The sequence below is a fragment of the Protopterus annectens genome, chromosome 8.part1, assembly GCF_019279795.1.
Source record: "Protopterus annectens isolate FY-2018-M chromosome 8.part1, PAN1.0, whole genome shotgun sequence".
NCBI classification, from domain to species: Eukaryota; Metazoa; Chordata; order Ceratodontiformes; family Protopteridae; genus Protopterus; species Protopterus annectens.
The window spans coordinates 250,694,167-250,709,782 of record NC_056742.1 but is presented as its reverse complement, the minus strand read 5'-3'; the positions used below and the strand labels follow the sequence as shown (position 1 = coordinate 250,709,782).

The following is a 15,616-nucleotide window of genomic DNA, read 5'->3' as shown; positions in this document are numbered from 1 at the left end:
AAAAAAATGCAGAACCAAGTGAGGGTTGCAGGGAAAGAGCAAATGCAACAGTGAAGAAACATGTACTGTTATGGTAAGACTTTACACAACTGTACAATGTCCTACTGTTGCAGGATTCCTTAAAGGGAGAGTAAAAATGCTCAAGAAACGGAATGGGAGGTGGACAGTTAAAAGCACTCAACAAAATGAGTTCAGCAAAACCTGCTCTGGCCCTTGAAAGCAAGTTCAACTTGTAATGTTTAGTAAAGGCATGCACTAAAGACCAAATAGCTTCAAGAATGAAACTTGTCCAATCTTGTGTCCAACCCCTGGAAGGCACCAAAAGAGAAAATAGCCATAGCAGAATGAGTGCTAACAAAAACAGACAAACTGGTCATGAAAACAAGACAGCTTTAAAAATCAGAGGAAATGGTTTGCTTACTAACAGCTGAATGCAAAGACCTGGGATGAAAGGAAACAAAAAGCTGATCAGACCAACCCACATTTTATTCAAATAGTACCGAACACATCAAATATTACTTTCACATCTGCATTAATTCCAAAACCAAGATATCTTGATACCTTGCATCTTGAAGAAACATACAAGATTGCAAACTGTATTGATATTTCCCCTCTGTCAATGAATATTTGTTAAAACTGTAAGGTGATAACTTCATTTTTTAAAGGTTCAAGCCACACCCACTGGGAGTTAAAAGGTACACACTCAAAAAGAGCTGTACTAGAGGGAGAGTCAACTCATTCACCACCTTTGGTATAAAGGATTAGTAAAAATGGACACCCTGTCCCTGCAGTGTGGGATGGGGGGACCACCACAAAAGGAGGAATGGCCATAAGGACCTGGATCGCAGAAACCCTCTGAACAAAAAAAAAGCCAGAAGGAAAGACACAGGTCTTTCAGGTACAATGTTGCAAACAAAAGCAAAAAGATCAAAAGGAGCCCAAATAAATTTCTCCAAAACAAAATTAAAGGTACCAAGGAGGAATAGGTTTTCTTGGAGGCTCAATATGCAGGTGGTCTTTTGTTTGACCACAAAGTCAAAGGATGCGTCAAGGGCAGACAAAGCAGAAATTGCTGACAAATGGGCCTTCACAGAAAACATCAAGCCACACTGAACCACAAATGACCAGAGGGAGCCCCAAAGAAAAAAGGTCCCGTTTACAAGCATGGTACCAGACCATTTTTACATGAGATTTCCTGGTGGAGGGCTTCCTCTCATCCTGGAAAACCCTGATCCTCAAAAAAAATGCCTGAAACTAAACATCAAGTCACACACCATGTCAACTGCAGAGTGGATAAGTGCAGATGGACAAGGGACCTCTTGTCCTGTGAGGAAATCAAACCAGTGAGGTAAACTTCTGATGTTGCTAAATATTCAGTACAGCAACAAAGTGTTCAAACCAACTGGCAAAACTTCTGGGTATTTGCACTCATATCTCCCTTTTATGCCCTACATTCTGTATGGGATGTATACACAGTGCAAACACCATCTTTTCCAAGCTCATCTATACTGGCAAAGTTCCGGGCTGCCTAGTGCAAGACAACCCCACTTTTTTTTTTTTTTAAATACTGCAACAGTAAGAGAAGCTTCACTGAATATTGTCCCTGCAAATCTACACAAGGTCCACCGTGAAATACTTATTTCATCGACCTGCAAAGGTCCACCGTGAAAGAGGAACTGTGCAGTTAGAGGAACTCAAGGCTTGTTGCCTGAAGAATTCTTGAATAATGAAAAACTTTCCCAGGCAGGAAAAGGAACTATGCTCTATTATACCTAGCGTCAGCAGATGTTGGACAACAACAGGTAAAATTATTGTTTTAACTGCTGGATGAACAGGAATCCTTTGAAAAGGAGGTAAGACTCCCACTACCATATGACCCAAGGAGAAGGACTCCAAACATCTGAAATTAAATTGCCAAAGTGAAATGGGGAGTCTTAAAGGACTGCCAGGGTGGGTGGGGAGACCGTTGTGTTTCACTCACTATTTAGTGCCATGACTGAGTGAAACAATTTACTTCTGCTGAGCAAGTGCAAGTCTGCCCTTCTTATTCAGCCAAATAAGATCTGCGCACAAATTTTCCCATCAGATTCAGCTATGAGAGCAAGTGATCCAACCTGCAAATAAATAAGAAATACGGCCAATAACTGAATATAGGTGAAGTTAAAGGCATAGTAATTACTGTACTACCCAGGCAAAAAGACCACAATTCAGTTTTACAAATAAACTCTCTATTGCACGAAGGCACAAACTCTCAGAGCAAACACTTACTCTTCTGGAGACTCAACATTCAATGAAGCCATTTTCAACCAGCAACATCTGTTGTAAACTGCGCAGTTCTGCAACATTTGCTGTCAGACTTCCCAAGTCTGAAAAAACTGACCAAACAAGACTGCAGAAACACCATTTTGGACCTTCCAATAAAGCTCAACTCCAGACCTTTTAAAATGGAAAAAAGGTCTGTACTAAGCTCAAATCAAATGAAAACGTAAACAGTGCAAACTAACTAGCCTAGTCAATAGGTGGAGTAAAAACTGCAGCAAAAACAATGTGTTCCCCCATACTAAATTACTAGTGGTATTTTTTTTTGGGGGGGGTGTCTCTCAATACTGGACCAGTCCAACGCATGGTTTCAGCGCAGCCTTTCACAGACTGGTTTAATCTATGAAGACCTACCTCTAGAAAGATACTTTGATACAAAGTTGTGTGCACATCATGCAACAAGCAGGTAATGAATGCACACTGTTTTTCAAACAAAAATCTGTCTTTATTGAAACTTCTATAGAAGCATCTATTTTTTCTTTTCACCCTCCTGCTCTGCTGCTTCTTTGGCCCTCTTGGCACGGATTCCAAATAGTCGGGCATTCGCTCGAGCCATTCGCAAACTTGCAAATGCCTTGAAGTTCTTCTCATCTTCGGAGATAACACGAGCCTTCTCCTTCTTCAATGCCTAAGGAGACAAACATGATATATATTTATTTAAGCTTTTAGTACAGCAAATCATGTAAAGTGCAAAGAAAACAGCCCAAAGTTTTAATGACTGGGATACCATTTCCATAGCTCATTTACCAAGGGTAAGCACACAAAAGTATAAAACCCATCTACAAAGTCCGCCAGTATCTCTCTATTCTATTAAAGTAATACCTTTCTTCATTCATCCAAAACCCAAATCAGACTGTCATAAGCTGACTAGGTGACTGTGTTCACAACTACTCATCTCCGCCATAGTGTCACCACAGTAAACAATTACAGCCTGGTATTCAGCTTATCCAATTTTCTAAGACATTTTCTCTAGATCCAGAGCATCAAATCCCTTTCACCTGCACCTCATTTGACCCATTAAATACAACATCCTTTCTAGCATGGATCTGTCAAAACAGATCACTCAACTTGAGAACTTACCAAACAAATATCTTTGTTATCAGGACAGCCCTCTCGCTCTATATTTATTATACTTATACAATTCAAATAGACTTTGGTCCTCCAACAAAGCCTTAATTGAAACCATTGCATGCAAACACTGAGAAATCACTATCTGCCCGTGGAAGAGCAAAAATATGGAACAACCTTCCCCCTGACTCAGACTACAAAACTCCACATCCTCCTTCAAAAGCCTACTTAAAATATACTGCTTAACCATCTTTGCAACTGATCCCCTGAAGCCTCATCCACTCATACTTCTGCACCCCATCTATCCTGGACAACACAAACACTAACTATACCTATCCATGTGCGAGCAATAACCTATACAAGAGTGTATTGTACATTTGCGTGTGTCTACACAAATTTTATATATGTATGGAGTGTGCGCGCGCGTTTGGTGTGGGTGCATGTGTTTGGCGTGTTTCATAGGTATATACTAGGCTAATGACTACTATGGTCCTTATAAGCCTAGCCATATAACCCAATGTGACCCAAAGATTTGAATTATATTTGCTGACTGCCTCTGTCAAAAGACATAAGCACCAGACCAGGGGGTGAATTTGATTACATATGCACTGGTCCAATCTGTGCTTACTAGAGAAAGGGAAGAACAATGCTTCACAGGGACGGGGATCCTGTTGGAGAGAATGGGAATTTTCTGAGAAATATCCGTCTGCCAGGTAAAGATCACCTTTTAGAAGTCTGATACCAAATAGAGACAGGGCTTTGAGGTGATCAGTGTATTCTGTATACTCTCTGTATTCTATTTGCAAGGAACCTTTATGGACATTCCACTTGCTGCATGTGACTAGTAGGGTACATATGAAGGCAGGGCATTATACTCTATGATGGGTCTGATGAGGGCCATGCACAGTGGTATGATTACCTCTCTGGACCTAGATGCCATGCCATTGCTTACACGTTGAGCAATATAGAAGGATATTCTTACTACCTTGGACACATGCTGGTTGTAGGCTAGGTTACCATCTACATGAGTTTCCAGATTCCCGACCAAGAGTCAACTTTTATGGATATTTTATTAATGACAGAATTAATCAGCATGTCTTACTTCAAGAAGTACTATACTGCATTTCTTGGTACATTTTTTAATTCATGTTTTTTTATTTCCAGCTGGTGGCAGGCTTGGAAGCATGGGAGACATTTTCTGTAACTTTAGGTGCGCGCACTTAGTGTGCGCGCGCATGTATGCATTTGGTGTGCGCGCGCATGTATGTGTTTGGTGTGTGTGCGCGTATATATATATATATATATATATATATATATATATATATATATATATATATATATATATACACATATATATATATATGGTGGGTGTATGCTCTTTTATGTATACTTGCTTGAAAGTATATATGGAAACAAACACTTATATACTCTTATTCAATTGTGAAATATTTTACAATACTTTACCAGGTCCTTATCTACTCTCATTGTATATTTTGTACACTTGGATTTTTCACCCAAAATGGTAATATCCTCTTACTGTATACTGACTGCTGTAAAGTCTACGGACTGCTGTAAAGTCTACAATCTGTATGCTACTCTCTTTTTTTGTAACATTTTCTTCTCTAAGTTATGGAGTTTCTCCCAAAGACTCCACTGAAAACTGACACTTGTCCAGTCAAACTATCCTGGCAAACATTCAAATGTTACATCTCCCTCGACACAGCGACACTTACCTTTAGTGGGGATCAGTTAACTAGCCTTTTGAGTCATGAAAGAAGCAACCAACCCATTTGACCTATTCTTTCACAGTACACAGGTTCCCAGACTTGCACCCTTAAGTTTAAAAAGATGACTTCACCTTTTGTACCATGGTATGTGGCAAAAAAAAAAAAAAACACATTTGGCAACTTTGTTCCTTCTTTATTTTGGAGAAGAAAAGACTAAGACAAAACAGCAAGCTAACCATAGTGGTGACAGAAAAACAAGCATTCTGGGCAGATACTAATGGGCACACTGACGTGCATGTGTGATGGTGCCCTATTGAGTGCAAACACCACACATTAACCCAAGATTAAGGTCACAGCTAGCAACAGTAAATAGTTTACTAACTCTGTATCAAGTGACGCAAACAAGTACAGGCAAGTGGAAAAATGCATCTTGGCACCACACTCCAATGCCTCAGTGCATTTAAAGTGATCAAGCACACCATTACATAATATAGTTTCTTCTGTAAAGTTTTGCTCAAAAAAGGCATGAAGTGCAGTACGAGAAATGGCTGAAAAAATGCAGTTAAGACAGCAAAGACTATAATGGAAGGAATATGCTCCCCATATGGTATCAAAAGATCCACCATGGGGCAAGAACCCAAATTTCTGTAGGAAACACTGGAAACAAGTCCCAGATATGTAATTAAACACTATCTGGGACTAATACTGGCAAACCAGGATTTGCTAGAAACAGTCAAAAACTAGAATCCCCAATATGAAAACAGGAACCAAAAAGGTATCTAGCTGGTAGACAAACTGATAGGGAATGCCAACCCCCCCCCATATCACTTTTGAGAGCCCTAAACTTTAGGTGTAATTCTGCAATGCCACAAGATGCTAACAGAGGTATAAATTAGACTATAAAGTTTGTCCCAAGATTAGGTTGACATGAATGAACAAAACTACAGACAGACATTGCAAATAAGAAAAATGGAAACCCTAGCTAAAAAGTGGACAGTGGAGAATGAGTAGTGTCAACGGAGGGAAGTTGCAAGCATTACAGGTATGATTCATAGGTAAATAAGCTCGGCTGAAAAGTAAGCAATTTGGCTGTGAAATTTCACTGTGGTTTATTTCTGACCTACTACAATTGAGTATTAACATGGACTGCTGGAACTGTACATCTGAAGACTACAAGTAGCAGAAAATATAATCAAACGTCTGCATGTTCAACAGCCCTCCATGACACCTACTGTACAACAGGTGATAGAAATGCAAAACAGAATGAAAGATGGCCAAAAATGTAATTATAAAGAAAGTTTTAATCGTTATGGTCAGATTTGGAACAGAGTGAAATGGAATTTAGTTTGTGAATACTAAAAACAGTTAAGTCACCAATAACTGATGTAAAGGACAACTACGGACAATTTTTTTTTAATCTTGCCACGATTCACTGCACCTCCCAAAGCTGCCTAGAGCAAATTAAGGACTCATTCCTAATTTTATTTACTTTTTTTTTTTTTTACTCATCTGCCCCCACGGGGGAAAAAACAGTGATTCCTTTGGAAAGCTACATCTGTCCCATAATGCATAGATTGTGAAAATAAATAGACCTACCATTTGTTGTCAAACTAGACTTCCATTCACTTAGAATGGAATGCCTGAAAAAAAAAAAAAAAAAAAAAAAAAAAAACTGCCAAGTTTGAGAGTCTGGAGCTCATGCGTCATTGACTGGTCTGCACAGAGTTTTACAAATGTTGTTCCTACTGATTTATTACACAAAAAAACTTGCAAAAGGGTCGCCAAATTACGGAGATAAAAAACAAAACAAAAAAAAACAAAAACAAACTACTTTTCACAAGGAGCAGTTTTGCAAGTTTCAATTCCTGGGCAAGTTACTCCTCCCATCTCCCCTCCTTCAGTGGGCTACAGTCTCATTTCCAGCTCGATTCAACTCAGCTTTGCATGACAATAGACAAATCCACAGCCTGGTGTGCCACTAAAACTGTTCCCGCATAAGTCTCCACTTCTGAATAGCATTTCCCAGCAATTTAAAAATAAAATAAAATAAAAAAGCACACATCTCCAGAGTTTAAGCCAATCTATCCATTTCTTAAATGTGCACAGTAAAATATTCAACTTGTAATGCATTCTGGCTGCTGACACGGTTATGTTTACATAGCTATTTCGCTTACAGTATAGCCTGAACTTATGGTATGTTTACTAAGCTTTACAACAGTTCTCAGTTTAATGACCGCTCAAGCCTCTGATGTGACCCAGTACTTTGTTACTATTGCTTTATGCAGTTTGTCTTAGTTGTATACTTGCATGTGCCTCATCCTCTCAGCAACAGACTCCTGAAAAAAACTTCCAAATCAGATACTTGTATTGAAAGAGTACCAGCAGCTGTAGCAGGGATACCATACTCAACAGGGCATTCAAACACAGTACTGACAAACACAGGGGAATGTATACGTCTCAAGCAATGATGAAATTGCTAGGGTCTACATTGAGCACCCACCCATAAAACACTCAGGTGAAAATTGACATATTTCAATATACTGTAAATACATAAATACAATTAGTGCACATGTACAATACACACGCAATCAATAAAAAGATAAATACAATATCATATCAATATACTAAGAAAATCAATATACTAAGAAAATCAATATAAAAAACACACACAGAAGGAACAGGTTTCCTTGATGCAGTTATCAAAATCCCACTCGCTCAGCTAGACTAAATACAATATTACGTAGCACTGAAATGTCCTCACGTTACAAGTGCGACACTGACATTTTGCTTTGAGTGAATAATGAAGAGTGGAAAAGTTCAAATAGTGGATAAGGAGGACAAGAAGAGAAGGAAGAGTGAGTTTTTGCTAGAAGAAATAATTTAGGGTAGATATGGCAGGCAAAAGAAAAAAAATTGAGTAAAAGCGACATTACAAGTAAGAGAAACGAAACCAAGGGAAAGAAGAGAGCCTGGACAGCAAGATTTGCAGCTGCAGACTGACAAGTGAATTGGTGGCAGGTGTCAAAACTGGGCTTGGAGAAAGTTCAGTGACATTGAACAAGCTGATTTGTCCAAATTAACCATGTATCATTGTTGTGTGTGTTGTAAAAACTAAAGCCAACTTTGGGCTCCTAAAAACAGAGGTGACTAACTTCATAGCACCCATGCAAACGGAGAATAGTGGCATGACCACCAAATCATACACCAATGCACTGTACGAATGCATACACAAATGCATGGATCTCACCATACCCAATAGAACCAAGAAGCTCTCCTCCAAAAACAAAAAAAAGATAATCTGGTGGTCCCCTGCCATAAACAAAGTATACAACAGAAGGAAGAATAAGGTATAGTCCCAAGACTGGAAAAAACTCCCTTATCCTCAACAAAGTTTAGATCCCTCATCAAATCCTTTAAAGCTATTAAAACAGAAATCCAGCAGATAGTAAAGACAACTACAAGGCAGACAATATGCATCACACTTGCACTTTACCCTCACACTATACAAAACTTCAAACAGTACCTATCCATCTTGCTCTTCTATAGCTCAGGAGGTGTACTCTTCAAACACTACCCTTCTATTTTAAATTTCAGAGCAATTCCCATCCTACCCCATCCTCTTCTCCCTCACCCTCCACACACATCCAAATACACCATTCATCACCACCTATACTCACCCTCAAGCTATATTAGACTCCTACTACACAGGCTCTCTCCAGGGACATCCAGCCCAACCCTGGCCCTACCAAGACCACACCCAACTCATCTCCATCTACCACATTCCTCCACCCCCAAGAATTTTCATTTTATTGCAATCAATACCCAAAGCCTTAGAAATAAAATTCCCATCCTCCACACTTGCCTGCCCCATAACCAACCTGACATTGTTGCCAGAGACACCTGGCTTAATTCAAATATAAAAAATACTGAAATTCTCCCACCAGGCTACAAAATGCTATGCTCCGACAGACCCATCAAAAAAGGTGGTGGAGAAGCTCTTCTTCCTACATGGTTACGCCGATTCCCAAATTCGCCAATTCTAAACTGTGTAGTGCCCTCAAACTCAAACAAATCCATACGTATTGCCACCCTCTATATTCCTCCAGGCAACAACATCCCTATACTTGAGGACATTCTCCGGGTTTTCAACTAATATCAAAAACAAAATGGTTATTTTAGGTGACGTAAACAAACTGAGCCATGATAAACTTTGAATCCCCCTCCCTAAAAATCAACCTCTACAACTATACCCAATTAATAAAACTCTACCAGGCCAAACAAAGGTGGAACCACTGGTACCATCATTGACTGGATCCTAGTGTCTCATCCTAACCCTTCTCTGATACCGGCACATTTCCTGACCCTCAGCCTGCCTGCATTTGCCGGCTGTCACTCCTCTTCCCCCCTCAAAAGCTACACCACTATGTACAATCTTGGAACCTCTCCAATTGCAACCCACAAATATTCAGACTGCCTAAAAGTAACAGATTTGCCACCCTTAAAAACCTTGCCTCTCAACAGTGCCATGGATTACTTTAAAAAAAACCTTCCTGAACCTTCTTAACCTGACCCAAAACAACCTAACCCCCACTAAAAAACTTTGAGTTAAAACTTTATCCTCCCCTTGGTTAACCAGAAGCTAAAACAATGCACCCGAGACAGTGGAAACTACCATAAAAATAAACTATCCCATGCCCTAACAGAAGTCACTCTAACACTGCAAAAAAGCCAATAAATCAGGGATCGAAAATCATACTAAAACTTAAATCGGAAAACCTATCAAATCTAAGAAAATTCTGGGACTCTCCTCCCTTCTCCACCTAGGCAATATGGATAATTCATCCCTTAACCTAAACCTCACTGATCTAGAAAATGCCTCTAACTTCAATACCTTCTTCATAGAATCCATAGCCAAACTCACCACCAGCTTCTCACCATTTTTAACCTCCTCCAACCAACCCCTCTACATCCACACAATCTCACTACCCCTACTTTTAGCTTCTCTCCCGTCTCTAAAATAAAGAAGCTCCAGCTCAAACCATGCTCCCCTGCCCCAGATAACCTCCCCACAACTTTCCTCAAATTGTCTGCAGACAGCATTGCCCATACCATCTCTATCTTAAGACCAATCCATACTAGAATCATACACCCCCCCCCCCACTATGGAGACACGCCTTTATCATTCCACTCCATAAAGGAGGCAAGAACACTTCGCTTCCATAGCCATCCTATCAAACATCATGGAGAAATGTATTCAATCCCAAATGTCCTATGACCCACTAACCCCTACACAACATTGTTTCTGTCCCGGGCATAACATCACTGCCCTCCTCTCTAGACTCCATAAACCTTGCTCGCAACTACAGCAAAATAGTTTCTACTTTGTTCCTTGACCTCTCCAAAGCTTTTGATACAGTTTCTCGCCCCTTACTATTACCCCAACTCTCCTCTCAACCCCCCCCCCACCATCACACCAGCTACCCCTCTGAAAGACAGCAAGCCATCAAATGGAAAAACTCACTCGTCCTTTCTACACACACCTACCGGAGTTCCCCAAGGTTCCATCCTAGGTCCCCCTCCTCTAACATATTCATTAACAACTTCCACCAGCCTCTCTGATGCCACACTAATTAAATATGCTGACAATTGGACCATTTGTGCAGCACTCTGACCTTCTCAAAAAGTTAGCCCTCTCCAATACCGAATCATGGATACATAGTAATCGCCTTGTCTTAAATGCCAATAAAAGAAAGTTAATGACCTTCTCCCCATCCAAAAACACCAAAACAAACTCCTAGTAACTGCTCAGTGTAACAGCTCCACAGAAATAGTACCACATACCAAGTTGCTCGGTGTCAATTGATGAAAAACAAATTTGACATCCATATCCAAACAAATATAAAACTCAAAAACTAGGTCTCCTGTATAGACAATTACTTTACCCCTCCACCAGATACACTTACCTCCGCTTCCTTCTTCCCTCATGTACAGTGCCCCCCTATTCACTAATCTTCAGCTAGGCTTACAGGCCAAGTTGGAAGCCTGTTACAATAAAACCTCCAATTTGCCGCGAACTCCAGAAACTCATCGCATCACTCTCTCTCCACTCCCTGATATGGCTTGAACTTCCCAACTACCTCAAACTCCTTAGACTTACTACTGCTCATATTCAAACCTAGTTGTCCTCCTCTGTCCACCTCTTTAACCCCCTACATTCCCAACCGCTCTAAGATCAGAAAACCACAATTTCTAAACATACATAAGCCTGGTTGACCCCGACCACCTACTACTATCCTGCTCCCTACCTAAACTCTGGAATTCTCTTCCCTACCACCCTTCAAAATACTCAGCCACTCAAACTTCAAAACTCTTCTCCAATCTCACCTTCTTTCAAAATGGGAATGTTCCTGTATCTCTACCACATAAAAACTCATCTCCTATGCACTATATATACCTCAACTTTTTATCACTGTGCTCTTACCTTTGCCTGTACTTCCTCTCCTGCCCTATACCTCAAACTTCCCAACCCACTCCTCCACTATATACCACCTTTTACCTCTCCCACCTCCCTTTCTCTGTCCCTCTCCTCATATTTCTAAACTTCCCAATTTTTGTATACATAAATGTTTTTACTTGCATGTTTTCACCTGAAAGGCCTGTACTTTTAATGTTTACACTACATGAATCTCTTTTGTAAATTGCCCAAGATTTGAAATTTTTTTAAACAGTTGTATATTCTCTATTTACTGTTCTGCTACTTTACTTTTATATAACTATTGTAAAATTGTCTATATCTTGTAGAGCTTTTCTCCCCGGGCCTCTTCCAGGCCCAGTGAACTATCCCAGTCAAATGGTAACAAATAAGGCCTTCTATAGTTATGTGAAAAATCTCCATGGCGATATACAGATTTGCTCAGAGCTGCTGCACAATGGTATCTCCTATACTGAGCCAGATATTACCAAAATACTGGCAGATCCAGTGCCAACTTTACCCGCCCCCAAAAGACAAATCACACCACCAGTAGATTTGCCAGGCACCAGTATTACTGCTGCATAGGTTAAAACAGCACTGTCCAAGGCCACGAATACAGCTTCTATGGGACCTGACAATATCCCTGGCTGTGTTCTACACGAACTACAGAGTGAACTGGCAGTACACCCATGTGTCATGTTCAATCACAGCCTCCCCTCAGGCTTTGTCACTACCGAACAGCGCACTGCTACACTCATTCCTCTTCACAAGGGAGGAGCGGCTACAGACCCTGGAAACTATTGCCCAATTAGCCTGACAAGCCTGATGGAATGCATCATCATGGACCTACTAAACAAGGATATAGGGAATCTCCAAACTCTGGATTCCATACAGCTTGGTTTTGTGAAGGGTAGATCATGCCTGCTCAACCTGGTCGACTTCTTTGAGTCAGTCACCAGAGCTATGGATGACGGCAAGGTGGATCATACAGCCTACCTTGATCTGGCGAAGGCCTTTGAAACTATTCCCCACTCAGGAATCATAGAAAAACTCACCAACCTAAGAATCAACCCCTATATCACTAGGTCGGATAAAAACTGGCTCAGATTGTGAAAGTAGCAGATTCAAGTCAGACTGCTGACCAGTCACAAGTAGAGTCCCACAGGGTTTGGTCCTGGGTCCTCTCCCGTTTGGTATCCACTTCTCAAGTCCAGGCCAACATGAAGGGTCTCTGGCTGACAAAGTTCACAGACGACTGCAAGTTGGTAGCTACTATTAACTCCAAGTGATGTTGACATTTTGCAGAAAGGCCTCACTGAGACCAATGACTGGTGTCAGAACTATGGCCTTGATCTCCATGCCAAAAAATGTGTAGTCATCCCCTTTGGGAAAAACTCTGTTCCCATGAATTACCACATTGATGGTGGTCCACTGAACACAAAGCATAAGACATCTGGAAACACAGGCTGATAGGAACCTCTGAGCACCATACTGCCACTGTGGTCAAAGGCCTGTGTGGCACATCTCATTACACATCTCGAAGATCGATCATGGTCTCCCTCTACGCTTCTCATTAGGCCAATCAGAGTAAAATGCCCCATTTGTATGTACCTCAATGGTTCATACTAGGCTATCTTTATAAGCCTAGCCAGAAAGTGTTTGGCTTTCGCCACACATTTTAAATTTATTTTGCTATGCCCTTCTTCGAGGTTAGTATACTGCGCCTCTGTCTAACAGTGACACAGAAGTGATACCCGGGGTAAACCTACGATCTCCCATCCACTCATCAAGATTCCTCTTGAAGAGAGTCAATGAGGGACTCTGCCTAACCTGGACTGGGATTTTATTCCAGAGTGAAGGGAGCCTCTGGGTTATGAATCTGTCCCTCCAGCATGTCCTATTTATTTCAGTGCTGAGGTTCAAGTCTCTCGAGAGCGTAGCTTGATGGGATTTGGATTTTCTGAGGTGCAGCATGTCCATCAATTCCGGGTTGGACATAGCTTTATACGTCAGGCATAGATCGCCTCTGAACAGGCGGTATGCCACTGAGTAGAGCTGGAGTTTCTTTAACCAGGCAGCATATGGCATCTGTTTCAGCCCTTTGATCCCCTTGGTGAGGTACTTTTGGGGACTTTCCAGTTGCTGCAGGTGTCTGGTAAGGTACATCCCAAAAGGGGCATTGTACTCTATTACGGGCCCGACGAGGGATGAGTAGAGGCACGATGACCTCCCCTGATCTAGATGCGAATCCCTTCATGATTAGGTGGGCTATATAAAATGTTTTTCTAACCACTTTGGCCACGTGGTTGTCAAATGAGAGATTGCTATCAACTTGGGTCCCCAATTACTTATTCTGTACTTAATGGATTACCACCTGTGTGGTTAATTTGTGGGCACTGTTTTTGCCAAAGGGGATGACTACACTTTTTGGCATTTAGCTTGAGGCCATGGCTCTGGCACCAGTTGTCTGTTTATATGAGGCCCTTTTGGAGGATGCTTGTGTCGGCTGGAGAGTCGATTATGGTGCCCAGTTTGCAGTCATCTGCAAACTTGGTCAGCCACAGTCCTGTGTTAGCCTGTACCTCCGAGAAATATATATTGAACAAGAGGTCCCAGGACTGAGCCTTGTGGGATGCCACTTGTAACTGGTTTGGAGTCTGACATGGCTCCAGCAATTCTAACCATGTGGGTTCTGTCCTTGAGCCAGTTTGCAATCCATCTAGTGACATAGGGGTTTATATTTAAGCTGGTGAGCTTATCTATAATGCCCGAGTGGGGTATTGTATCGAAGGCTTTTGCGAGGTCCAGGTAGGCTCTGTGGACCACCTTCCCCTCGTCAATGGCCTTTGTGACTGTTTCAAAGAAATCAACCAGGTTTAAGAGGCAGGATCTGCCCTTAAAGCCGAACTGGGTAGGATCCAGTGTCTGTAGGTCCCCAATATATTTATGAGGTCCATGATGATCCTTTCCATAGCTTTGCAGACCAAGCTAGTCAGGCTTATGGGGCGATAGTTTCCAGGATCCATTGAGGCACCACCTTTATGGAGAGGGACCCACTGTTGCTGTACACCACTCTTTGGGCACATATCTTGTAGTAAGGCTGAGATTGAACAGTAGTTTTATGTTTGGGTTTAGCTCTTCTTGGAGTTCATGTAGGACGCAGCCCGGGACACCGTCTGGTCCCATCGATGCTGTGTTTTTCGCTTTGGAGAGGGCGGCTCTTACCTGAGCATCTGAGATGTCAGGGAGGCAGCACTCTGCTGGGATAGATATTTGCCCTTTTGGTGGGGGGGGGGGGGGTTGCACTGAACATGTCAGCTAGGATGCTGGCAATGTCTGTAGGTTCAGTGTATTTTTTGTCATTCTGGACTAATTCTGAGCATATCTGGGAATTACCACCCAGGTTCCTAACATAACTAAAGAAAGCCTTGTGATTATCCTTGGTGTCTCTTCTCTCTCAAAGCTGGCCTTAGACAATTTTATGAGTGCCTGTAGTTTTTTTGCTAATACTGATCAGTGATGCCTTCCTTTTTGGGATTTTGCGTAGCTTCCTCCTCCTATTGTATAGTTTATGGCTGGGGTCCACCAGACAGGACGTCTGCCTTTGGAGGATTGGGTCTTGGTTTATTTGGGATCGCATGATCCATGCATTCCTGAAGGTGTTCATAGAATGTGTTTATAAAGGATTCTGCGGTCTGGGCCGTATTTTCCACAGGCCCGGGGGCTTTGAAGGATTCCACCTCGGTTTTGAGGAGTGTGAAATTTGCTTTAGAGAAGTTTTTCACTGTGGTTTTCTGGGCAGGGGGTGGGGTCGGGATGTGAATATCCAGGGAGATTAGTTTATGGTCTGATCTTACCAGTGAGGGATACACTTCTGGTCTGGAGCACAGAGTCCCCATGTTGGTGATGATCAGCTCCAGTACCTTTGGGCTAGGGTGTTGGAGCTAGAGTAATGCTCCCAGTCTGTGTTTGGGTAGTTGAAGTCGCCCAATATAATGGTGTTTGGAGAGACCTGGACACCTGCAACAAC

General features: G+C 41.7%; 1 protein-coding gene across 2 annotated transcripts in view; it reads right to left on the bottom strand.

Annotated features, from left to right (window-relative positions):
• Positions 1–2,742: 2,742 nt before the first annotated feature.
• RPL13 (ribosomal protein L13) overlaps positions 2,743–15,616 on the bottom strand; it is a 46,299-nt gene continuing 33,425 nt past the window's right edge. For both annotated transcript variants that reach the window (XM_044081844.1, XM_044081846.1), the window contains exon 6: positions 2,743–2,947. In XM_044081844.1, coding sequence (XP_043937779.1) covers positions 2,789–2,947 — 159 coding nt within the window. In that variant the 3' untranslated portion in view covers positions 2,743–2,788. The remainder of the gene's footprint in view (positions 2,948–15,616) is intronic.